Below are 27,419 nucleotides of genomic sequence, written 5' to 3'. Positions count from 1 at the left end.
GGACATAGCCAGAAAATTAATCAAATGTTGAGGCTCAAAGAATACATATTTAATGGAACAATAACGGACAATGCACTTACAAGGATGTGTTAGATAAAAGATAGCCCCCAATGAGGTGACCCCCGGGTTCTCTACGTTTTTGAGTTTCCCTTGAAACATCAGGGAACATTTGAATTTTACAACCAAGAAATTCCTTCTGTTTGTTCTTAAAAAATAGTCTCAATAACCAAGATTTATCTATAGAAAGAGCTAAAGTAGCTACTAATGTTGCAGGTGTTACCACTTCTTTGTCTGACTTCTCCAATATTTCACTGAACGGTATTTTAACGTGAAAAAGTATTGGTAGAATGCAATGACACCATAGATGATTCTCTGAAAACTAATTAAATGTACGCCACCGCCATTTTAGCTCATTGAGAGATCGGGGCTAGATGAGCAGGTGAAAGCTAAAATTGGTAAGGAATTTAAAAACTAAACTTTAGCTATCTGAACAATTTGAAGTGAGAAAGCTGCAGTAATAACATGCATATTACTTGAAGGCATAAGAGAATTGTAGTTGTAATAGAACTATGGGCTCGCGTAATAGCGCACGTTAAACCGCCGGCCGCACTAGCCGCTACCCGCCTCCTCTTGAGCAGGCGGTAGTTTTTGGGTTAGCGCGTGATGAAACATCATGCGCGTTAATTCCGCTAGCGCGGCTTGATAAAAGGAGCCCTATGTTTGCATTCTGTGTTTAGTGGACTGCCTTGAAAAATCCGGTACGGCAAAACATGTCTGCAGAGGTCCCCAAGCCGACGAGATTGTAGCTAATGAAAAAAAGTTTAAAAGATAAGCGATTCAGATTTAAAATTTTTAAAAAGAAAAAATATTTATATACATAAAAAATGCAAAAAGAGGTTAAAAATTAAATTATGATAATATATAAGCAGAAGGATTGATGACAGTCTAGCCGGTCTTCATAAAACTTTGTTGAAGAATACTGCACCTTTCCGAAGATCCTTAAAAAAACTGCTTAAAGTGTATGCTGAAAGAATACCCATATTGCATATAAAGATAAAATATTGTCTTATCAATTTAATTGAGTACCATACCAATCGGTGCTCATAACTGGGTGCTAGTTGGTTCATTACTCAATATTTAGTTAGTTAGTTAGTTAGTTAGTTTTATATCCCGTCCTCCCCAAAGAGATCAGAACGAGTTACAATTTTACAGTAATAGCATTACAGTGCATCAACAAATAAAATTGTTCATAGGACAATGCAGGAGAAAGAGCTTAGGTTGCATGGTGAAATGATAATACAGGAATTTACATGTGCTGTTCTCTAATTATATGCGTGTAAATTCTTGTGCGTGGATCTGAAATGAGGGCCTGGTCTGGTCATGGGTGTTCCAAGAATTTGTGTACTGTGCACCTAATTTAGATGCAGGGATTTATACCAGGTTTCAGTTGGTGTAAATGGAAGCGGACTCCATGGGCCCCAACAAAGGAGTATATCTTCCAGGTCCTTCAGCTAGAAGAAATACAGATCAAATATTGAAGGTAATTAGAGAAGAGAGTATAGATTCTAAGGTTAATGTTATAATCCATTTGGGAACAAATCATCTGGCCTTGGATAGCATTTCTGTAGTACAGAAAGCTTTCCAGAGGCTGTGGGGAGGTTGAAGTCCTGGGTACACACTATCTGCCCAATATTTAGCACTATTTAGCCAGCTGGGAACTGATTGCCACAACATTAGTTAATGGAACTCCTATTACCTATCTTTGACTTCAAGAAAGGTATATAAAGTTACCTGTTGTCTGTTGACTCAGTTATTTAATACAGGCAGTCCCCAGGTTAAGAATGAGTTCTGTGTTTTAAACCGTTCTTAAGTTGAATTTGTATGTAACTCGGATCCTGTACAGTAGTACACAATCTATAAAAACATTAAAGAACATTGAAACAATCCTCAAAATAAATCAGGCTGCAACGGGTTTCATGAGAGCCCTGTACTAGATAGACTCCCCCCAATCATCTCCCAATATTCAGCCAGCAGCGGATAGCATTTTTTCCTCCGTCACCACCACTAAATCTAGAAATTCAATGCCATGCCCTGTGTAGGCTTTGGTATTGAATTTTCAGTTTTTTTAAGGTCAATATTCAGACTTAACTGGCTCTGGGCAAGCACATAAAGATAGGATAGCTATTGGGAGGTAACATAACTCTGCCTGTGAAATGCTCCCAGAATGCCCCTGACATCACCTGCTTCCACTTTGCTACTCACCTGTCATTTTCAGCAGCACTAACTGGATAAGTACTGATGAAAATGACCAAATAGCCACTTTACAAGTAAGTTAACTGGTCAGCATCCATTCCCAGCCAGTTAACTCACTTTGAATATCAGCCGATCTCTGACTGTGAACTTGCTATCTAGGGATCATCTCTACTTTCTCTTGTTAATCCTGCAGAAGTTACCCTGGAATCTATATAATCTCAGTGGATGCTCTTTATAAAGTATGCCCTGGCTTTGTTCAGACTTCTATGGTGAACGCATTTGAACACTAGATCTTGGAAGAGCAATTGGTCACACAAACTTCCAAAGTTACAGAGACAGGATCTGAAGTTTCTCTTATTAAACATGTTCAGGCTACAATGTCTCAGCATAAACATCCTAATATTCAGCATTATTTAGCCAGCCAGGAGGAGCTAATGGTTGGCTAACCATTAATATTCAGTGGAAGATACCTGACTATCTCCTGCTGAATATCCCAGTCAGTGGTTAGACCAGTCACCAGCTATGTCATGTGACATAACCGATCGGCACTAATATACAAAGGCCAGCTGGCTAAGTTTTGCGTCCATAAGAATATTAGAGTTGCCATACTGGGACATACTGATGGTCCATCAAGCCCAGTATCCTGTTTCCAACGGTGGCTCACCCAGGTCACAAGTACCTGGTAAGATTCTGAAAAGTAAAACAGATTTTATGCTGCTTATCGTAGGAATAAGCCGTGGATTTCCCCAAACCATCTTAATAATGGCTTATGGACTTCTCTTTTAGGAAATTATCCAAACCTTTTTTAAACCTTGCTAAGCTAACTGCTTTCACAACATTCTCTGGCCAGATAGAACTGCCTAAATAGCAGGTCAGTCTTTGGGCACTATGTCTTAGCCTGTCAGCCAATGAATATTGGCTTGAACAGCTGTGTCAAAAATAGACTGGAAATTCAATGCAGTAACTGAATATGGCCCCAGCACTGAATTTCTGGGTTTGCTACCAACCGCAGGAGGTAGCCAGGCTGCCTTCTGTGTTCTGAAAATCATCCCTAAGGTGCTTATTCATTGAAGACTAACAATTTTGAAAACTACACTAAACACTTTAAACTTGTGGATCCTTAATTTTCCAAAAATGCTGACTAGTACCCTGAGAAATATATTTTATAAATGTCTGAAGGAAATAACACAGTAACATAGAATTTAAGTATTCAGTAACACACCAACTGACATTCAGTGCTATTTAACCTGCCAGAAATGGCACTGACCAGGTAAATAGCAGTTAACCAGTTAAAAGTGAATATTCAATGTGAGATAGCCAGTTAGCTTTGCTGAATGTTCACGGTTAGTGGCTAAAAGTTAACCAGTTATATCATGTAATAACTGGCAATTTTCAGTATTGACTTACCAAGCTTAGCAGCCAACTCAGGCCGCGTAAATAGCAGTCCTATCTTTGACCGCTATAAACTTAACTGGCCAGCACTGAATATTGACTTAACCGATTAAGTTTATGCTGACCAAAAGAACTCTGGATATTCAGTGCTGGTCACCAGAAACAGCCCAGCATTAAATATCCGTGGTCAGCATCTACTGCGGGAGTTAGCCGACCTGCCTTCTGTAGTCTGAATATCATCCAGACAGTATTTAAGTGCTCAGAGACAGGAGTGCCACAAAATACTCTAACTGTCTGTTTCTGGGCAGAGTTAGGTTGAGAGTAGAGGTCTGCACGGGAATGGGGATCGCGGGAATCCCGCGGGTCCCGCAGGAATCCCCCCTAACCCAAGGGACTCCCACGGGGACCCCCTCTAGCCAATGGGACTCCCACGGGGATGGAAGGCTTTGGAAGCAGGGTTCATCCATATAATATAATGGACACGTCATCCTTAGTAAAAGAGGGGGTTTATAAGTTAATTACCAGAACAGAAAACAAAAAAAAGGGTTCCACCAAAGAGATTCCACAAGGAAAACAGCAGCGCAAACACAAAAGAAACTGTGGAATTGATGATCCTGTCAGAAGTAATTGCTGCTTTTTATTGGGACGGGCAGGGATGGAAGTAATTCCTTGCGGGGATGGGTGGGGACAGAGAGGATCCTGATGGGGACGGGTGGGAATGGAGAGGATCCTGACGGGGACGGGTGGGGACGGAGAGGATCCTGACGGGGATGGGTGGGGACTTAGAGGATTCTGGTGGGGACAGAGAGGATCCTGGCGGGATCGGGTGGGGACGGAGAGGATCCAGGCGGGGATGGGTGGGATTTCTGTCCCCAGGCAACTCTCTAGTTGAGAGCCAAGGTGAATACTCTGGGATGGATGTGTCTTCTGACAGCTTGGGCTTAGTAAAAATTATGTGGATGAAATTACTGCAGACCTTCATTGATAGCCTTTGTCCTCATTCAAGATAAAGAAGCTTTTTTATGCAGTATTCTAGATCTACTAATTTTCTATGCCTTGAATATAGATAACACTATTTCTGGATGCTTCTAGATGGACATAAGATAGAAAGATGACGTGTCTGAGTTTTTGTCAACATATGATATCGATGGGGCTAAGTTTCAATTAAGATTTCCTTGTAAATCTCTTCCAGCCAATATCAGCTGATGGCAGTCAGCATTTTTTTTTTTTTTTAAATTGCCGACTGTCACCAGCTAAATTAACCTCAGATATTCAGTGCCGGACCATATGCAAGCACCGGCACTGAATAACCAGAGATAATTTATGCGGGTCCCTGCTGGAAAGGGTGCAGAGACGAGCAACAAAGCTGGTGAAAGGTATGGAGAACCTGGATTACGAGGAACAACTTAAGAGACTGGGGTTGTTCTCCCTTGAGAAAAGGAGACTGCGAGGGGATATGATCGAGACTTTCAAAATACTGAAAGGAATCGACAAAATAGAGCAGGAAAAAACATTATTTACAATGTCCAATGTGACACGGACAAGAGGACATGGACTGAAGCTAAGGGGGGACAAGTTCAGGACAAATATCAGGAAGTTCTGCTTCACGCAACGAGTGGTGGACACCTGGAATGCTCTCCCAGAAGAGGTAATTGCGGAATCCACCGTTCTAGGATTTAAGGGTAAGTTAGATGTACATCTCCTTATGAGTGGCATAGAGTGACATGGGTAAGGGTAAGCTAGATGCACTTCTCTTTACGAGAAGCTTAGAGTGATATGGGGACTAAAACTATGCCAGGGTACACCTGGCGGGGCCTCCCCGTGTGCGGATCGCCGGATTTGATGGACCTAGGGTCTGTTCCGGAGATGGCACTTCTTATGTTCTTATGATATTCAGCCTGGGCCCACATAAGACAGCTATGTGGGCCTCTCCTAAATACTGGCCAGGATCAACATAACTTTTGTTGTGCAAGCCTTCCCATTTAACCCCCTCCAATCATCCTCCCACCCATTCACCCACCTGAAACAGATTCCCTCTTTTTGATCCCTCCTTCCCAGCATATATTGAACCCACCTCAGATCCTAATAGATGCCCCCAGGCATACCTAGAATCCTTAATAGTCCTGTGGGGGCAAGAGTGTGGCCCACTTGCTCCTGCACCTAGACCAGTGATTTGCAAACTTCCAGAAACCGCGGCACACAGAACCCTGTGCCTCGGCTGGAGGGCGTCCGGAAATGCACTGATGTCGACAAGATGTCTGCACATGCGCGAAGGCCCTCCAGGCATTCCTCTGAGCTGCCGTGGGGGGGGGGGGGGTTGCTACAAAAAGAGGGGCACGTAGAGAAGGAGAGGTGTCACCGTCGGCTGACTGCCTACAGAACATGCCTTTTGCCGCAAGAAGCACTTCCTGTAGACAGTCAGCCGGCTTCGGCATCTCTCCTCCTCACTGTCGTCCCTAGACATTACTGCAGCAATACAGCTGCTGCAATCTCACATGATTTCATTGCCTTTTTTTCTAGCATTGCCACCTCAAATTCCTTCATTTCTCACAGTTGGGTATTATAAGATCTGGAATTCTATAAAAGCCATCATCAAAGCCTATCTTATTCAAAAATTAAACTTTCAACCAAAATAAATCTCCAATAGTATCTGAGGCAAGGGTTCTGCTTGATTTGTTGCTGCATTTAGGTGAAAACACTATCATTATACTTGTAAACAATTGGCTTTAATTGAAATCATTGCTAGTGTTTGTGTACGTTGTATTTGGGTTCACTTTCAGGTTTCTTTTCTAAGTTGTTGCCTGGAATGAGGTTAGTGATATACACAGTGTACTCTGGTTTTTATCACACCTATTTTACACTGCTGTGACAACTAATTAGAAACAGTGATAGGCGTTTTAGAACCAGCAATGATATATTTAACAACCAATTTTCTACTTGTGTGAAAACACAAAGAAACATTCCTAACATATAACTAAGCAGTAGGTAATTCATTGTTGAAGCATTTTCTAGCATCTGCAATTGCTATGCCACAAGAATGGATAAACGAAGGTCAGGTCTGGAATGCATAGGATACTACTGACTTTGATATTATATTTTCTTCCCTTCTGATAGAAAAGGAGTATGATAAGCCTTCACTGGATCTGCATGACAAAAGATTTATATATGATAGCTGATAGTTACCAGATTCTCCTTCAGTTCTTCAGACTTTTCATCTCTATTCTTCTTTACTCTGCAAGTTCATTAAGTCCTCTCCTGTGTAGGACACAAACATCTAAACTCCAGTGTATTTTTCTCTATCTCCCAAAGACTCTCCTTAGCACCAGACTCCACTCCACAGAGTCCAAGTGTACACTTATACCTCCTAAGTGGGAAGGTAAGCAGAGCAAACATAGATGCCAGCTTGCAGGATGCCTGGATACCCCCCAATAAATACTTTCATTTTTCTAAGGAAAGGTAATTTATAATGGGTCCAGCACCCTCAATCTGTCTAAAAAGTTGGACAGACCCCATTCTGTAGACACTCCATACTTCTCAGTGTGCCCCTCTCAAAACATTATGCATTGCTCCTGCAGACCAGGCATTGTCAGGCATTGCCTCAAGACCTCAGACTAGAATTCTCCCTGATAAAATTTGAAATCAAACTCAAAATGTTCCTATTCAAGGATGCATTCAACACATGAGAATCATCATCTCTTACGAGGCTTACTTTTTTTCCCCCTAACCTACTGTGTTTCTCCTCTCCCTCCCTTTTTCATTTTTATCTTGATGTTACGATGTACTTCCCTCCCCCTTATCCTCTTGGTGTCATGTTAGTTATTTATGTACTGTTTATAAAATCTTTTAATTTTTTATAATACTGTTTTTATTTATATAAAGCATTTTATTGTAAACTGTTTTGAAATATATATGATAGACGGTATATCAAGAAATCAATAAACCTGAAACCTAATATAAACAAGGTACCAATATTTGCATATGTGTTAAGTGAGGAAATGTTTATAATACAAACATAAAAAACAGGAGAAGAACCTCCTGCAGAAGCAACAAGAAAATTAAAAGGTGATGCAACAACATGCCTTCATTTAAGATGAACCCAATTTGGCCAAGTTTCGACAATAGCCTTCATCAGGGGTCTTTAACATACATAAAAATATGAATTTAAAAATCTAAACATCAAAAACATAAAACTATAATAAAAATAATAAGTACAAAAAGATATACATAAGAAACAAAGCAAACAAGATTCAGATTCTTCAGTATACAATAGATTAAATACAAGGTTGCATACACAATCCTGAAACACAAAACCATAATAAAAATGTTATAGGAAAAGTTAAAAACACAATGTACAATTTATAACAGCGATAACAGCCAGAACTGTTACCACTGTGGCAGGCGCTAAAATCCACGCTATGGTTTTGTAAAAGGGGGTAAATTAGATTGGCTAACATATATATAGAATTGATAATTTTTTATTTTTAATATCATTTGGTAAATCATCAAAAGAAATATATTTTTGAGAAAATGAAGGAAAGCTGTTTGGATACTGCCTCTAAAAACTAATAAACCTAAAAATCTAGAAAGTCAACTTTTAAACCAACCAGGCATCTATATATTATACCAAAAACTGATACTGATGCATGAGTGGATAAAAATCAAGTTTCAAGTTTATTAAAATTTTGATAAAATGCAAATCAAGTTTTCTAAGTGTTTTACAATTTGTATAAAAAAGGGGAAAACAATGAACAAATAAGTACCAACTAAACAATACATCACACACGTGAAACAATAGAAAAGTGGGGAGAACTACAATTTAAAAGTAGAGAACAAGAAGGGTAAACCACAATAAGGAAGCAAGGGAGTGCAGATTATTAAATGACCTTGGCTGATTCCAAGTCTTTTCAACAGTTATATGCATCACGGAAGAGATAGCACTTTAAATTTCCCTTGAACTTATCTAGATTTTTTTTCCGACCTGATATGAAGTGGTAGGGAATTCCATGCTGTGGGGGCCGTAGTTGCAGATGAGGTGGCCTGACGCGTGCTGATGATTTTCAGGGATGGTGTGTAAAGTATATACTGGAAAAATTAAGAATATATGCTTAACTATGTATGAAGACGCTAAGAGGGGCATTTTTGATAGGACATCTAAGTCTGACTTTGGATGTTTCTGCAAGGCGTCCAAAGTTGAGGCGGAGAAACGGCCATTGTCAAACCGCTAGATGTCCACTATTTTTATTTTTGTTTATAATTCTTTATTAATTTTCACATCACATTCAAAACGCCAGATCTGTAAATGGCAAAGACCTCATCTTTCTAGATGCCATAATAGACAACAGATGGGATCTCCTATTAGTAATTGAAACATGGCTAAAAGACGACGGGGCCATCCTGGGTGCTCTATACCTTCAAGGTTACCAAGCATTAGCATGTTCCCGCCTTATAAAAAAGGGGGTGGGTTTGCAGCTATCATAAAATCCAAATTAACTTAAACTCCATCTCATGAGAAGGCCCGGACAGCCTCATCTTCTTAATAGGCCATGACAGAAAAAACATATTCATACTAATCTACAGAGACCCCATCCTCCATGTCTGTTCTTGATGAACTAATGATTATTATAAGCGATCTCTCAATCAACCACAAACAAATTATCATCTTAGGAGACTTTAATTTTTCAGAATACCCAGAAAACACCGGTGCACCAAGGGAATTCACAAAGACACTGATTTCATCCAAGTCCACTCCCCCACTCACTCCTCAGGGAACACTCTAGACCCACTAAAGGCCCACTACTTGATAACAAAGCAACCCCGCTGACAAACATTCACATCCCTTGGACTGACCACCATGTAATCTCGTTCAACCTACGCATCAAGACCAATGGGCCAATAGAAAATCCGGCTTCACAAAAAACAACCACATTTGACCCAAAGACGGTCAACCTTCTCGATTTTTCCTTAGGCATCTCCAAAATAGACCTAAACACAAGTTCAATAACCAACTCGCTAGAAGAAAAGGCACAGACATGGCATTCTGGCATAAAGTCACTGTACGAAAAATTAGCAAGAATCAAAACAAACACAAGATCCTTCTCTTCTCCCTGGTTCACAGAAAGCCTGAGAAAACAGAAAAGGAAAGTCAGGAAACGGAAAAAACTTGATGTAAAATGCACAACACCAAGGATAAATCCACCTGGAAAAGCCTCTTGAAAGATTACAAACTAGCAACATTTGAAACAAAAACGTTTCAAGGCAGTTCCAGGCAGTGATTGGCTGGCTTGGAACGTCCTCTCCGACGTCAGAATTGACGCCGGAAAGACTTCTTGTCGGTGAGGGGAGGTAAGATTGCAGGCGCGGACCGGGGGAAATGAAGGGGAGAAGCACTTTTTTTTTTCTGCGGCAGGGAGGGCAGGATGTAGGCAGGCAAGCTGGCTGGCTTTAGCGAGGCAGGGAGGGAGGGAGATAGGTAGACAGGCAGGCTGGCTTTGGGGTGGCCAATATCTGGAAGGTAGTGGGGGGACATAAGAAAGAGGCATTGGGGGCACTAAGGACACGGGAAGGAGGCACTGGGGGCATTATGGACACAAGACGGAGGCACTGGGGGCACTATGGACACAGGATGGAGACACTAAGGACATGAGAAGGAGGCACTAAGGACACGGGAAAGGGGCACTGGGGGCCTTATGGACACAGGAAGGAGGCACTGGGGGCACTATGGACATGGGAAGGGGGCACTGGGGCACTATGGACATGGGACGGAGGCACTGGGGGCACTATGGACACGGGACGGAGGCACTGGGGGCACTAAGGACACAGGACTGGGGGCACTAAGGACAGAGGACGGGGGCACTGGGGGTACTATTGACACAGGATGGAGGCACTGTGGGCACTAAGGACATGGGAAGGAAGGAGGGAGGGAATAGAAAGGGACAATTGTTGGGCCTGAGTGCAGAAAGAAAGAAATGAAAGAAAGGATACACAGTCAATTAATAGATGTCCCCTTTGATGAAAAAAATAAATGGTCACGTTACCTCTGATTTACTTTCTCTGCAGCAGAGTCGGCAGCCGTGCTGAGGCGCAGGAAGGTTCCGTGCTGACTCATCTACCGGCTCTGCTCCGGAAGAAATAAGTTACGTCGGAGGGGGTGGACCCGGCAGACGCAGTCATTGCGGGACTTTGCCACAACTCCCTGCATCTGCCGGGTTCACCCCCTCTGACGTAACTTACTTCTTCTGGAGCAGAGTCAGCAGACGAGTCATCGCGGGACCGTCCAGCATGCGGCTGCTGAGTCCGCTCCAGAGCAAGTACGTCAGAGTGGGATGGACTGGCAGCCAGCAGCTACAATTATCATGGGACCTTGCTGCATGAAGGGAGAAAAAGGAGCAGTGGAAGAGTGGTGGGGGGAAAGAAAGGGGGCAGGGTGGTATGGAAGGGTGGTGCTGATAGAATTGATGTACAGAGAAAGGGGAGAGACATAAGGGGGAAAGATATTGGAGGGAGAGAAAGGGGGCAGATGCTGATTGAAGAGGGGTGGATGGCGAGAGAAAGGGCAGACATTGGATGGTAGTGGGGAGCCTATACTGGATGGAAGTGCAGATGGGAGAGATAAGGGAGCAAATGCAGGAAGGAAATGGTAGGAGAGAAAGAGGGGAGCAGACGCTGGATGGAAGTGGACAGAGAGAGGAGAAGGTACTAGATGGAAGGGTTGGAGAAAGAGGGTACATGATGGAAGGAGGGGATAAATAAAAGGCGGGCACATGATGGGGAGAAAAGGATTGAGTTAGGGAAACACTGGAGGGGTGAGGGAAAGAGGTGGCAAGCTTTAGGTAGACAGTAAAAAAAAGGACATTGATGAGAGGGTAGTAAGAATGTAATCTAAACAGATGTAGAAAATAAATTGAAAAGGAAAATGAGGGAAAAAAAGGGAAAGGGATTGCAGAGGAGAGGTGTGGGAGAGGGAAGGAGAGTAGAGAGATGCCAGACCAATGGGGGTGAAAGGAGAGATGGAAGGGGGAGGCATACAGTTTCTGGAAGGGGCATAGAAGGAGAGAAGATGTCATATAGGGGAAGAGAGAAGGCAGACAGTGGATGGAAGGAAGAGAGTTACAAGAAGATGAGGAAAGCAGAAACCACAGAAGACAAAGGTAGAAAAAATTTTTCTATTTATTTATTGCTTTAGGAGACATGTGTCACTGTTTCTGTGGTGTTGCATTGTATGCAGAGTCCAGCTTCTTGCTGGTTCAATTTAACCTTTGTCTATGTATTTCTATTTAATCCCCCCTTTTACAAAACTGTGGAGCATTTTTTAGCGCCAGCCGTGGTGGTAGCAGCTCTGATGCTCAGAATTCTACCACCATGGCTAAAATCCACACTACAGTTTTGTAAAAGGAGGAGGGGTTAGTTTGTGATGACATTCCATACTAGGCGAAGGTGTTTTCTGTGTTCTGTGTGTTTGAAAGACATGGTTTTCTGTTAGGCTTGACGGTGTAGGATTGATCTGTACTAGTCTGGCTTGTTTAGTTCTACAATGGGTGTATTGATGTTGTACTGCTCACTGTAGTATGTAAGATGTTGCCTTTTCCTAGGTACTCATATGTGACATGTGGCTTGTTACTAAAAATTATGTTTTTCGTACAGATGGGGGGGTTGCCAAAAAATGATGGGCCCCGGGTGTCACATATGCTCGGTATGCCACTGCAAACCAGTAGTCGACATCGCAAAAAAAATACCAAATCAAAATACACTCGTACACAGACGACATACAGCTCTACCTTCCCCAAGCTCTTCCAGAGATGCAAAATGATGTCCATGCATAGTTTGTTTCAACTTTGGAAAAAGATTGAAGTCTGGTGGACTCATGTCTGGACTGTAGGTAATACATCCCAGCCGTATTTGTGTAGTTTCTCAATGATGAGTGGAGGGCTCCATCTTCCCCACAGCCAGAAAATTTCAACGAGCTCAATCAAAAGTCAAACAAATGATGATATTTGCTTATAATCACGAAGGCATCATCATTGCAGACAAAGTTCCATGTGGAAGAAGTGTCACAGCAGTGTATTGTGATTTTTTTTGCAAAAATGCACAAAACCCAACCTCAGTTGCTCTAGGCTGGGCCACTCATTCTTCACAACAACGCTTGTTCACACATAGGGAATATCGTCATTAAAAAACTATGCAAATACGGTTGGAAGGTGTTACCTTATGCTCCCTACAGTCCAGACATGAGTCCACCAGACTTCAACCTTTTTCCAAAGTTGAAACAACCTATGCGTGGACATTGTTTTGCATCCCTGGAAGAGCTTTTTTCCACTGGTACCCATGCCATTCAGCAACTGAACAAAAATGGTGTCTTGGATGGAATAATTAAACTTCCTGGACGTTGGGACTCGGTCATTGCAAAGCAGGGAGATTATATTGAAGGATTGTAAAGAAATACTTGAAAAAAAAACATGTAAATAAAAAAATAGTGTGCATTATTTATGAAATGACCAGTGTTCCCGCTAAGCTGCGCTGGCGTGCGCTTGCGCACAAAATATTACCTCGCAGCGCACAAGTTTATCGTCACAGCGCACACAGTGTAGAGCACAGTTCTTCAACCGCCGGTCCGCAAAAAAATCTTGCCGGTCCGCGAAGGATTCGGTCCCCGCCGCAACGAAAGGCTGGCGTCAGCTGACTTGCAACTTCCTGTTGCAGTCGCGGTGCCTGGACTCCTGCCTTCGCCGGGACTCCTGCCTTCCACCGCGTTTGCCTCCTGCCTTGTCTCCGCACCTCCAGACCAGCAGCGGCAGCTCTGTATATTTTTAACTTCGGCACAGAGCTGCCCCTAATCAATAGTTTAGCGCGGTTTCATGAGGCAGCTTCGGGGCCTTTGCTATGCCGGCCCGCTTCGATGATGCGATGTGGGCCGGCCTAGCAAAGGCCCCGAAGCTGCTTCATGAAACCGGGCTAAACTATTGATTAGGGGCAGCTCTGTGCCGAAGTTAAAAATATACAGAGCTGCCGCTGCTGGTCTGGATTCTTGGCCCACTGAAGGAGGGCAAAGAGCAGCTGTCCTGAAGGTTTCCCTTCCTCTCGCCTTTGCAGGTCCCTTTTTTCCACCTTTTTTTTTTTTCTTCTTCAAACGGCAACGGGCCCCAGCATCGACATCAATCAAGTAAGTTCCACTGTTCCTTGCAAGCGGTTCTGCTCGGCCAAAGCTTCCCCTCTGACATGAGCCACCTCAGGGGAAAGAAAGTGACCCGCAAAGGTAAGGGGAAGGGGGCAGATAATGGAAGTTGGAGGGGGGGAGAGAGAAGGAGCAGATGATGGAATGGAGGAGATGAGAGAGAGAAGGGGACAGATGATGGAAGTGAGAAGAAGGGAGAGAGAGCAGAAGGCAGATGGATGTCAGTTGAGAGGGGAGAGCAGATGCTGAATGGAAGTGGGGAAAGAACACATACTGGATGGAAGGAGATAAATAAAGGGGGAAGAAAATAGTAAGATAATGGAGGGGTGAGGGAAAGGGGTGACAAGCTTTCCCCACTCCCTTTGCAGCAAGGGAAGGAATGAGAGAGAGAGAGGAAGACATTGCACATGGGGGGTGGAGTAGAGAGGAAGAAATGCTGTGCAGTGGTGGGGAGAAAAAAAAGAGTGCACTTTGTGTAGTTTAATTTTGTGATTACCATTGTGTATTATTAATAAGATTATATTGTATGTCTATGAAAAATGAATGGAAGAAATGGTGTATACAATTAGTGCTATTATTATGGGGGTGAGGTCAAGGGAGGAGCTTGGACAGGTCTGGGGTAGAGGTCTAAGGTGCAGCTTTTGGGCCTCCCAAACAAAAAAGCGTTCCGCTGCCTATGTATACTGTGTTCTTCAGTGGAGTCTGGCTGGTACTTGACAACAGTTTGGGGCCAGATACTAATCGGGTTAAATAGGGAGGATAGCTCTACCAGCATTGGATCCTTGTATCTAAACAGTTAAGACAGGTTAAATGATTAGTAAAATAGCCCTTCCATCTGCAATGAAACCTACTCATGCTTGAAATAGAATAGTTAATATCACCTGGCCGAAAAGAGACAGGGCTGAAGTTTATGTGGCTGAGAATACATATCAGTTTCATAAGCAAATCCCATGTGTTCTTTATGCCTTAGAGAGTTTCCCTTTGTAAATTTTCCTGTTACACTATACGGACTAGAGTATGTCCCCATGAACCTACAAATCTTAAATTCAGTTCCATAACTGGCCTGGAACTTAAGCTGGCCTGATGCCTTGACAACATATTTATTTGGCTCATAACTTGCTGGCGCCCGATATTTTTAGCTCACAGTGAAAAAAGTTTGCTCACAACACCCGCCCGCTTAGAGGGAACACTGGAAATGACCCTCGTATAACATCTTATTGAACTGCAATTACCATCTGTGTTAATATTATCAGCCTATTTTATTTTAATTTAATATGGGCTGGATCTAGGAATTTGCCTAAGCACCTCTAGAAGGGAGCTTACATTTGCATCATTATGGGACAGACCTGTAAGCCTCTCAATCAGGAAAAGAGGGTGCCACCCAGAGGGGGCTTAAGGATCCTTCAAATAGGAAAGAAGAATATCTCCAAAATTGTGAAGCACTAAGGGCTTCTTTTACAAAGAATTGCGATCGCCTCAACTTTTCGTTTTGGCCAGTTTATGTTTAGGGTACAAATGTGAAAAAATGAATGCGGATATGTTGGGGCTTAGTAAATTATTTAATTTGGTTTGGGGGCCGTTGACATCCTTTATTAATTCAATATAGTTATCTAGGTTTAAAAATATTTTGTTTATTTTTATACATGTCCAGGACGGGGAGGATGGGTGGGGGGGATATCTTTTTGGTTTATTTTTTTTTTATTGATGGAGGGGAGGAGTGGGATATTTATCTTATGCACTGTAATTAGTGGAATTTAAGTGCTTATGAAATAGAAATAACAAAAGTGCAAGCAGAAGTATTTGGCCAAATTATTCAGTCAAATAAACCACTTTTAAAGTGTGTATAATGCCAGATTGGCTTTGTACTGGCAGGAGAGAAGAAAAGTGAGAGATCCAGAGGCATTAAAGGAATAAAAAAAACAACAAACAAACAAACCCACAACTGTTATATACAGCACTGTATTAAGAATAAATTTCTTACCAGGCGCCAAGCGGTAACCGGTATCCCTGGGAAACCCGAAACAGTCCAATTCAAGGTCTCCAGATTCCCATCCAATAACCAATCCTCATAGCAGTATGTGAAAGTGTTCATTATATCAGCACTGAGAGACAGAGATTCAGCAATCAGATTCTCTGTCTGAACTACAAAGCTTTGTGCAGTTTCTTATACAGTGTTTCAAAACTGTGATTTTTCTTAAGTACACCCAGGATAATACATACAGTACATGGTTCATTACTGCATAAAATTTGTAACATAATGCTTGCTAATGTTGTTAACCTCCCCTCACTAATGAGTGATGACCTCTGGCACTACCTGTTCTGGCAGAAAGCTCATATAGTGATAACAAGCTGTACATGCATAATTTAAAAGAGTCAGTCAAGAGGTTAACTTGAGGAGGTCACTGTCTGACCTCTCATGTCTTCACATACTTTTGAGGAAAGCAAATTCTGTCTAAAGCCAGTTTATATCTGTATAATAGGGCTATACTATGTGCCAGGTATTTGTTCAAAATTCTATTATTCAAAATTTGTTTGGGATTAGGAAATATGAACATATTACTTCATATTTCATAACAAAAACATTAATGCCTTAAATAAACAAAGGTAAAATCAAGCCCTATAAGTCTATCAAATTAACTAATGTAATAGTGCTCAGTACCCCCACTCATACCAGTCATTTGGACCAGTCATTTGAATTACATCATTCCTCCTGATGAAGAGATTTGAAACTCAGCAGGAGTTGAGGGGTGAACTGAGTTCTATTCAACCTGCTTTTTGTTTAAGCACAATCGGGTGCGTTTTGCAACTTGTTTTTGGAGCATGTGGATTTGTTTGGGACTTGGAAACCCATCACGGATGACAACATTTTTTTCCTTTTTTTGATTTCCAAATTTTGGTGACTGACACATGTGGTGGTTGGGACACTCCCTTTGGACACTTGGACAGTAGTAATCACTAGATATGAGATCAACATAAGACTCTAACAACTATACAAGTTTGATCTATATGCCGATAAATGGCTATATTCATTTGATTTATTTCAATTGACCAATTCATTCATTGAGATCAGTATATACATGTCACTAAAACTTGTATTAAATAGTTATTTTGAACACGGTGATGGAGGACAGGATGTTGCAACAATGGTCCTCTGTCCCATTAGTCTTAGTTCAAATGACCGGTGTGAGTGGGGGTACTGAGCACATTCACTTAGCACTATTACATTAGTTAATTAGATGGACTTATATGGCTTGATTTTACATTTGTTTATTTGAGAGTGCCTATTTATTAGAATAATCTCCAAGAATTTTTGTATTTTATATTTCATATCATTGTATTGGCTGACCATAAAGTAAACTATAAGTTGTTGCTGACCATAAGGTAAAGCATAAGTTGTTGTTGTTAACATAAGAACATAAGAATTGCTGCTGCTAGGACAGACCAGTGTTTCATCGTGCCCCAGCAGTCTGCTCATGCGGCGGCCCATAGGTCAAAGACCAGTGCCCTAACTGAGACTAGCCCTACCTGCGTACGTTCTGGTTCAGCAGGAACTTGTCTAACTTTGTCTTGAATTCCTGGAGGGTGTTTTCCCCTATAACAGCCTCTAGAAGAGCGTTCCAGTTTTCTACCTCTCTCTGGGTGAAGAAGAACTTCCTTACATTTGTACGGAATCTATCCCCTTTTAACTTTAGAGAGTGCCCTCTCCTTCTCGCTACCTTGGAGAGGTGAACAACTTGTCTTGGGGCTAGATTCACGAACCTGCCTGATCGGGCCCGATCCGAGCTGGTCCGATAAATTCTCCAAACTACAATATGCAGAAGGAGGCGATCAGAGGAATGCTCCATCTGCCTGCCCGGATCGCTCTATAGTGATCCCAGCACATGCGCAGATCATCTGTAGATGGTCTGTGCATGCACTGGACCTCCGAGACCGGCAGAGATTTTATTTTATTTTTTATTTTTTTAACTTTTTGGGAGCCTGTGGTTTTAACATGCTTAAGCCCGTGGGTTAAAACCACACAGGCGTGCACTGTGGGGAAGGGTGGAAGAGTCGGGGCAGGCAGGTGATCCGGGGCAGCGGGAGAGTCTGAGCTGCAGGAGGCGTTCAAGGCAGGCAGGAGATCAGAGTAGCAGGAGAGTTGGGGCTACAGGAGGCGTTCAGGGCAGCAGGAGATCAGGGCTGACAGGGCAGAGAGCAGGGCAGCAGAAGGCAGGGCAGTCGGAAAGGGCTTGAGCGACTGATCCTCAGCAGTCGCTTATTTGTGTTTGGCCAGCCCAGTCAGTGTTGCAGGGTTTTGGTTAGTGAATCGTGTCCCTGCCTACTTTACATGCCGTTGCCCTTATTTGCATACGCAGATCGGAGGATGGTCGGCAGAGAGGTAAGTGAATCGGGCCGGAGGGAAATCAGGGCGCAAAGGGGTCGCAAACCGATCAGTACACAATCGGTTTGCTTTGAGAATCTAGCCCTTTATCTACTAAGTCTATTGCCTTCATTATCTGGAATGTTTTGATCTTATACCCTCTCAGTCTCCTTTTTTTAAGGGAGAAGAGGCCCAATTTCTCTTATCTCTCACTCTATGGCAACTTCTCCAGCCCCTTAACCATTTTAGTCGCTCTTCTCTAGACCCTTTCAAGTAGTACTGTGTCCTTCATGTACGGCGACCAGTGCTGGATGTAGTATTCCAGGTGACAGTGTACCATGGCCCGTACCATGGCATGATAACCTTCTCCGATCTGTTCATGAACCCCTTCTTAATCATTTCTAGCATTCTGTTTGCCCTTTTTGCCACCGCGCATTGTACGGACGGCTTCATTGACTTGTCAACCAGTACTCCCAAGTCTCTTTCCTGGGGGGTCTCTCCAAGTACTGCACCGGACATCCTGTATTCATATATAAGATTTTTGTTACCGACATGCATCACCTTACACTTATCCACGGTAAACCTCATTTGCCATGTCGCGGCCCATTTCTCGAGCATGTTTATGTCACGTTGCAGGTCTTCGCAATCCTCCTGCGTCTTCACTACTCTGAATAACTTCGTATCGTCTGCAAATTTAATCACCTCATTCATCGTACCAATTTCCAGGTCGTTTATAAATATGTTGAGCACGGGTCCAAGCACCGAACCCTGTGGCACTCCACTCGTGATGCTTTTCCAGTCCGAGTATTGTCCATTTATCCCCACTCTCTGTTTCCTATCCGCCAGCCAGTTTTTAATCCACGTGAGTATTTCACCCTCGATTCCATGGCTCGCAATTTTTCAAAGTAGTCGTTCATGCGGAACCTTGTCGAACGCCTTCTGAAAATCCAGATATACAGTGTCGACCGGGTCACCCTTGTCTATCTTCCTGTTTACTCCCTCGAAGAAGTGCAGTAAGATCTTCCTTTGCTGAAGCCATGCTGGCTGGTCCTTATCAGATTGTGTCCGTCAAGGTGATCAATTATGCGGTCCTTTATCAGCGTCTCTACCATCTTTCCCAGTACCAAGGTCAGACTCTCACCAGTCTGTAGTTTCCCGGATCTCCCCTTGAGCCTTTCCTGAAAATCGGCATAACATTCACCACTTTCCGGTCTTCCAGAATCCTTCCTGATTTGATCGACAGATTGGCTATTAGTTGAAGCAGTTCAGCTATAGCCTCTTTCAGTTCCTTGATTACCCTCGGATGAATGCCATCTAGTCCCAGGGATTTATCGTTTTTAAGCCTATTAATCTGCCTGCATACCTCTTCTAGACTGACCGTCAACTCTGTCAGTTTCCCGTCTTTGTTTGCTGCTTATAGTCTGTCAGTTTCCGGTATATTGTGTATATCCTCTTTGGTAAATACAGACGCAAAAATTGTGTTCAGTTTGTCGGCGATGGCTTTGTCCTCCTTTAGCACTCCCTTTATTCCATGGTTATCCAATGGCCCCACTGCTTCCTTCGCGGGTCGTTTTCCTTAATATATCAAAAGAACGGCTTGAAGTTTTTTGACTCCTTGGCTATTTTTTCCTCATAGTCTCTTCTGGCCCCTCTTACCGCTTTATGGTACCTGCTCTGATGTTGTTTGTTTTTTTCAAGTTTTCGTCCATTATTGACCTTTTCCATTCCTTAAATGAAGTCTTCTTGTCTCTGATCGCTTCCTTCATCGCTACAGTAAGCCAAGCCGGTTCCATGTTCTTTTTCCTCTTGGATCCCTTGTTGATAAGCGGTATATTTAGATTTTGCGCCTCGGTAACTGTATCCTATATCTTCTACCTTGGCTCCCGGTAGGCAGGTCACCAGCCGATCCTATCTTCCTCCCGCTATGTGGCTGTCGACTTGTCTGATGATGGAGTCCCCCACGACAATTGCTGTCCTCTCCATCTTCTCTTGCCTCTCTAGCCACAGGTCCGTGCCCCTGGTGCATGACCATCTCTCCAGCCGTAGGTCCATCTTCCCTCATCCTGGCATTGGCTTGCACCGGACTTTTCAGTGATTTTGGTTACTCTGGCATGTTAGTTGGACCGAGCTTTGTTTTATCCCAGACCTGTCATCTGTGAACATATACGCCACAGGTTTGGTTCCATTTTTAGTGACCCCTGATGCAGGCGTTCCTCAGACACCAAAACACAGTGCTGTGTCTGGTCCACAGCTTCTGCTTGTGTCCATTTATGAAATAAACAAGTTGGTTTTACATCAGTGTTCTTCAGTGGAGTGTTCATTGTCCGTTCCCACTTCCTTTTGTACTGATCTTCATTTCCATTCCATGTGTTCCCGGAATTTTGACCCATAGAGACTCTAACTTATTTTTAGTTTCCAGCGTGTTCTCTCCAGTAGACTCAATTCCCTCTTTGACGTATAGAGCAATTCTTCCACCTTTCTGACCCACTCTGTCTCTGCGGTATAGCTTGTATCCCAGTAGCACAGTGTCCCAGACATTTTTCTCATTCCACCATGTTTCCATGATGCCGATAATGTCAAGGTTATCTTTTTGTTCCATAGCTTCCAATTCCCCCATCTTATTCCATAGACTCCTTGTGTTCGTGTACATACACTTGAGTCTGCGGCCTGTTACTTTCTTGCATTTCTTTCCCTCTTGTGTCCCTTTCGATCCGTCAAGATTTCTGTTTTGCCTTTGATCTGATGAGTCTTCCCCGCTATCTTCCTGCATGGTATCCTCTGGGTATACCGGTTCTCGAACCATCGACTCTTGGTCTGTCTAAGTGTACATCATTTATCACCAAAATACCTACAGGATTTTTGGATGCCCTATTCACCCTCTTGACCATTGCACTCTGCTAAACATTATAATTTGGTTATTCCAAATCATAAGAAATTACATTTAATGACTATGAGATCTAGTACTTTCCTATGTGCAGGACCTGCTGAGTGGATCAGGCTGCCAAAATACATCAAGCAATAAACAGATTTGTGTAAATTTAACAAATTGTTAAAGCATCACTGTTTTGTAAGATGAAGTATGATGGTTGATGCCTTTTATATGATTTGACAATTTTGATTTTTTTGATGTTTGTTTTGTTATTTTTTAATTGTGTATGTTTAGTTGTAATCTTCCTTGTTTAAAGGTGGAATATAAATAATAAACTCTGTTATTTAAATAACGTGACTATCTCATTCTGTTTCTGTGCAACTCCCATTTCTGTATGTCAGCAATGGCCTTCTGTGAGAATCACTGAATACTGTACTGCCCCACATTTCTTTTCTTTAACCCCAACTGACTGTGACTGTACAAGTCATAATAGCAGAAAACATAAGTCTATGATTTCCTTCAATCAACAGCGATTTTGTTTTAATCCTAAACTATTTCACACAGGATTAATATACTCGCATGCAGAGGTGTAGCCAGACCTCAAATTTTAGATGGTCCACTGGGCAAACTAGGTGATCTCCACATCTCCCCCCCCCCCCCACAAGCCAACTCAAAACATTAAATACCTTTTTGGTAGGGATCCCCAAGCCCCACCAGCTGCAAGGGTCCTCTGGCAGCAAGTACAGCTCCCTCTCCTACTTGCTTCAGCTGATGATACTATCCAAGCACTTCCGTTGCGCTGATCTCTCCTTGACACACATACTCTGTCCTGAAAGATAACTCAGCGAGGTTCTGTCAGGATATCCTGTTACTTCTGTAAATCAGTACACTGTATTTCTGTGGAGTACATGGAGATGGTTCTTCAGTTCTTTTAGCTTGCTTGCAGAAAGAGCTTGTGATGATCTTGCTTGTAGAGATGGAGGTAGAGAGAGGTGTCTGTTGACTGCAGGGAGGCTTGGAGAGTGACAGAAAGGAAGAGAAAGCAAGTCTTGTTTGATTTTATGATTAAGAGAAATAGAGCAAAAGAGAAGAAAAGAGTCACATCCCTTTTTCTATAACATTTCATAGTAGAGCTGTAGGGATATAGAGCACATGTGTGAAGATTCAATCACACAGCTGAAAGAGATGAGACCAATTATTTCTGATTCCTGAGCAGGCAGAGAGATAAACCTTGTCACATGTATCTTTGTAAGTTGTGCACCCTTCTGCTGGCTGGGTCAGATGACATATTCAGAAACCTCCAAATCATTACACCTGACCTTTAAATAGTAAGGCTCTGCCCAGTACATAAGCACATAAGCAGTGCCTCTGCTAGGTCAGACCAGAGGTCCATCATGCCCAGCAGTCCGCTCACGCGGCGGCCCATCAGGTCCAGGACCTGTATAGTAATACTCTATCTATACCCTTCTACCCTTTTCCTGATTTGTGAGGCCTGACTTTAGTGCAGGAAGAGGCGGTCGGAGCATACCGTAAGTGATTTCCTTCACTCGCTGGTGCTCTGGCTGCTCTCTCCTGCTTCTCCAGCTGCCCTCTCCTGTCTTCCCCCCCCCCCTGGCTAAAACAGTATTCGCGTTTTTTCAGCATTCGCGGGGGTTCCCGGAACGGAACTAGTAGGCTATTGTCTGAAAACACAAAGAAACTAATCTATAAAGGTAAATATCTAGGCATTTATGTATATAGATTGCATTAACATGTAAATGGCAATTTCAGAAAGCTGCTATTCATAAGTATAGATGACCTGAATGCAGAGATTTCAAGGAGGCATGGTTTGGATGGCTTAAAAAAGTATACATGGAGGTCCTATTTTCAATGGGAACTAAAAGTACCGTATTGTTTAATAAATTTCTATGCTGTCTGATCAATTGGATTTGAGGTCTCTGTCAGTAATGCATGGAGCACTTGCACTAACTTTTGTAGGGTCTGACACTACTTGAAAAATTGATTAAAATGAGTTATGTCACTCCACTCCTTCACTGGTTCCTCTTGTATATGCAGATTACAAATGAGGATGCTACCGCTTACACATGTAAAACCTTGAGTGACATTGCACTTCCCCCTCCCCCTTTTACAAAGACATGGTAGCAATTGCCGTATGGCAGGGATCTCAAAGTCCCTCCTTGAGAGCCGTAATCCAGTCGGGTTTTCAGGATTTCCCCAATGAATATGCATGAGATCTACGTGCATTCACTGCTTTCAATGCATATTCATTGAGGAAATCCTGAAAACCCGACTGGATTACGGCTCTCAAGGAGGGATTTTGAGATCCCTGCCATATGGCAAACACTCCGATACCCAGTGATCCTCTGTGGACATCAGGGTGATTACCGCAGCCTGCCACGATAATCGTCTTTGTAAAAGGGGGCCTTTATCTGCATGTATATGTTAGTAAAATGGATGCCAGTAAACAAAATGTAGGTCTGAACATGGGACTTCCTCACCCCCCTAAAAAAAAGTGAGTGCTCAGGGTAAAATCATAGCTCCCCTTTTAGTAAACCGTGATAGCGGTTTCTAGTGCAGGGAGCCACGCTGAATAACCCATGTGGCTCCCAACGCTCATAGAGTTCCTATGAGCATCTGGAGCAGCAGGGGTCATTCAGCACGGCTCCCTGCGCTAAAAAAACACTATTGTGGTTTAGTAAAAGGGGGGGGATAGTTTTATTGTTTAAATCCAAATATGTACAAGGGACCTGATATGGCACCATGTTTTGGTGAAAGTTTGCCTTCCTTCAAGGGTCAAAACACTCTGTTCCAAAATACATGGAAAACACAAAAGTGATGTTTTGGTAAATATACAATGTTTAAATGAAACTTTTTATAAACTACTGGAAGAAATGTGAATGTCCTGAGCTGGACAACCCATTTCCCAAATAGAGCCCTTGTGTAAAGTATAGTCATTGCAGTGATGATTCTCGGCTGAGGATCATTCCACAACCCTGCAATGATGTGCCCTGAATCTGCCATGCTTAAGCAATGGCTGCCATCACCAGAGGAAGGTTTTGATTTTCCTGCATAATATTATCTTAACCAAGATACAGAGTAGTTCTTCTCATGTTTTTATCCTGCAAGGGAGTTTGATATTTATCCCTTCTACATTTTTGAAAGCAGTTGGAAATCAACCGTAGCAGTCTAATCTTATCCATGAAGAAGTTAAGTGAGGTCCATTCCATTCCATATTTCTTTTACGGTGTGTGTACTCTTTTTTAGTCATTGAAATGTAATACTCGGAACTTACCCAAAGAATCAGTGGTCCCTGCAGTAGGGAATAATTGTAAAGATTTTGCTATTATCTAATAATAATAATAACTTTATTTTTCTATACCGCCATAGTCAGACGACTTCTAGGCGGTTCACATCGAAAGAAGGCTGGACATTCAGTGAATTACAAATGTGTGAGGGGAATATTGCAGAAGAAAGGGGGTGGGGGTGGAAATGTAAGCGGGCTTGAGAGGGGAGGGGATGTGAGAGGGGGTTGGGATTGCCTGAGAGATTGTTTTGGGTTTGTAGGGGGGAAAAATGTGTAGAGCGAAGGTCTTATTAGGTGATGAATTCTATAGCCAATTCTATAGCAGGGCACCTCCAGTTAAGCACCCTGATAATGTGCAGAAGGAGCATATTCTAAAATGATACCTGGTACTCAGAGAACACTAGTATAACTCGGTATTGGTGAACCTAGCATTTAGCAATAGACCTGGACTAACTGTGGGTGCCTAAAGGTGGCTGGAACATGCCTATCTTACAGTATTAATTAAGTCACATGTGTAATTGGGAGCTCTACCCATGCCATCCCATGTGTTCGCCCCCTTGTAGTTAATGCTATAGCTCTCATGAGTGTGTTCTTAGAATATTGCTTAAGGTGCTTAGTACTCCTTTTCTGTGTATTGACATACCCAAAGGGGTGCAAAACCGCAGGCACCTAGTTATAGAATTGCGTTCACATGCGTTGGCTTCTCTTCCCTCAAACAACTTTTGTCTTTGCTCTACATATCTTCTGCATCTCTGTAATCTCGGAGATCCTGATGTTCGAAACCTCTACCAGTGAAAAACTATAAGAGGACCCTCTATGCATTCTGTGCATCTAATTTTGAATCACCTATCTTGTTTCTCTACAGATGGCAAAGAAGTGAAAGTGGGAGAATATAATGCTGTAGCTGACAGTTTGGAGCTATTCAATGACAGCATCAGATTTCAAGGTAGGACAGGGCACTTGCCATATATACATCAGACATGGAATGGTTGGCAGCAATCACAGTTAAATATATATATAAGTCCAAATTCTAATGGGTTTTTGACTGCCTTTGTTTTGGTGCATGAAAATACAAATTACTAAATGTGCTTGAGATGGATTTGTATATTTTGGAGATTCACTGAGGGTCATTAAAAAAAAAATATTCAAGTCACAAAAAAATGTCTTGCTCATATCTTTAAAAAAAACAAACAAACCCATTCATCTCGCAGCCATAATCAAACAGGAAAACTAACTAGATTTTCTGTTTCAATTGCGGTTGTGAGATGGCCATTTTTGCATTGAAAGTGTCCAAAATGAATAGCCATTTTTCAAACTGAAGCAGGGACATGAACATCTGTCCAGCATCATTTTTAAAAATATGGCCACATAGATGTTCTGGCCAATCAGAGCCTTAGGCTCCTCCCCGGCGCATCCCAGGATATACCAAGGAGGGGAAAGCCCGCCATTTTGAAGAGGCAGGCCTGCTGGCCAGAGGTAGAAGGCATCCCTCTGGCCAGCCTTCATAAACAAGGTAAGGGGGGGAGCAGGGGTTGCCGGAGGCACAAGGGATCGTCAGGGGTACGGCGTCAGGAGGAAGTGGGCATCCCTCCCGCTGCCAGAGGGTGTTGGGAGGGTTACTTGGCGGCGGGAGGAAATGGGCATTTCTTCTGCTGCTGGTGGGGAAGGGGGGGCTGCTTGGTGGCGGGAGGGTGTGGGTATTCATTCTGCTGCTGGGGGGGTGTCAGGGGCAGGGCCGCCATCAGAAATTTCTGGGCCCCTTACTGAGCAATCCTATTGGGCCCCCCACGCACCCCTTCCCCCTCGAACCCCCCTTCTTCCATGGGCCGAATACACACATACTTTTCTCTGTCGCCGCACTCTTTGACCAAAAGATTTGTAAGCCTGCAACCACGTCAAGGTAGACTCTTTCAGCAGGGCCCTAACCTAACCTAAACTAAACTAATCTATACCTATCTATTCTAAACTAACATATGTCTAATACTGAACTAATAACAAACTAACAAACATCTGCATAATAAATAACTAATAAATAATAGTGCTAGTAGCTATAATTCACTTTTGAATGTAAAATCTCAGTTAAGGATTTCTTTTGACCTTTGTAGGCCAGAAGTAGATCACAATTGCACAATATTTTTTGTAACAAGTATTAAATGTTTTTTTATAAATACTGTAAGCTTAATAAATATATCAGAAAAAAATACACATCTGAGCGCATATCTGAACATACACATCTGTATGATCCCATCCTCCTCTGCTTGCCTATAGCTGCATCATGCATGTTAAAAATTTACGATATGTTGATATGTGCACCTTCCTTCCTTCCCATCCATCCTCCTCAGCCTGTCCTTACACATCCACAGCTGCATGTTAATGATGATGTATATGTTATGATGATAAATAAGTGCATATGAGCACATCATTAACATGCAGCTATAGAGGAATATAAAAAAGAAACAATATTCTGTACAATTGTCAATTTATAAATCAGCGTCTTCTCCCCATTCTCTCTTCCCCATTTCCCTTCAGCATCCTCAGCCCACTCTCTCTCCACTTTCCTTCAGCACAGGCACATAAAAACAAGCAAGTAATTTATATCATTTTCATTCTATTCATTCATAGAAATTAAAGTCTAAATAATGCCAGTCACATAACAAAACATGATTAAATTCCCTGCACAGTCAAGCCTTCAAGGATTATTAGATGTCTTTCAGCAGTTCCCCTCCCTCCCTCCCCCCTTACCTTTGTGGCGAAGTCAAAATGATCTACCAACAATAAAATTTTAAAAACACAAAGCACGCTGTACGCAGAGAAAATGTTAATTATCATTTATATTCCGCGGGTTTTCAAAGAGGTCAAGGCAGATGACTTTATGCAATGTCACCTCAGTAACAACTATACAAAAATAGACAAATATTCCCCCTCCCTTTTTACTAAAACGCGATAGCGGTTTTTAGCGTAGGGAGCTGCGTTGAATGCCCCACGCTGCTCTCAACGCTCATAGGCTCCCTGCGCTAAAAAACGCTATTGCGGTTTAGTAAAAGGGGGCCATAGTGCAAAATATAGACAGCAT

General features: G+C 42.6%; 1 protein-coding gene across 9 annotated transcripts in view; it reads left to right on the top strand.

Annotated features, from left to right (window-relative positions):
• Window positions 1-27,419, top strand: part of GABBR2 (gamma-aminobutyric acid type B receptor subunit 2) — a 1,059,696-nt gene that overhangs the window by 789,961 nt on the left and 242,316 nt on the right. For all 9 annotated transcript variants that reach the window (XM_033929595.1, XM_033929596.1, XM_033929597.1 and 6 more), the window contains one exon: window positions 25,212-25,292. In XM_033929595.1, the coding sequence (XP_033785486.1) occupies window positions 25,212-25,292 (81 nt within the window). The remainder of the gene's footprint in view (window positions 1-25,211; window positions 25,293-27,419) is intronic.

The sequence above is a fragment of the Geotrypetes seraphini genome, chromosome 2 (genome assembly GCF_902459505.1).
Source record: "Geotrypetes seraphini chromosome 2, aGeoSer1.1, whole genome shotgun sequence".
Taxonomy (NCBI): Eukaryota; Metazoa; Chordata; class Amphibia; order Gymnophiona; family Dermophiidae; genus Geotrypetes; species Geotrypetes seraphini.
The sequence above is the reverse complement of the archived record's forward strand: the minus strand, read 5'-3'. Positions and strand labels throughout refer to the sequence as shown.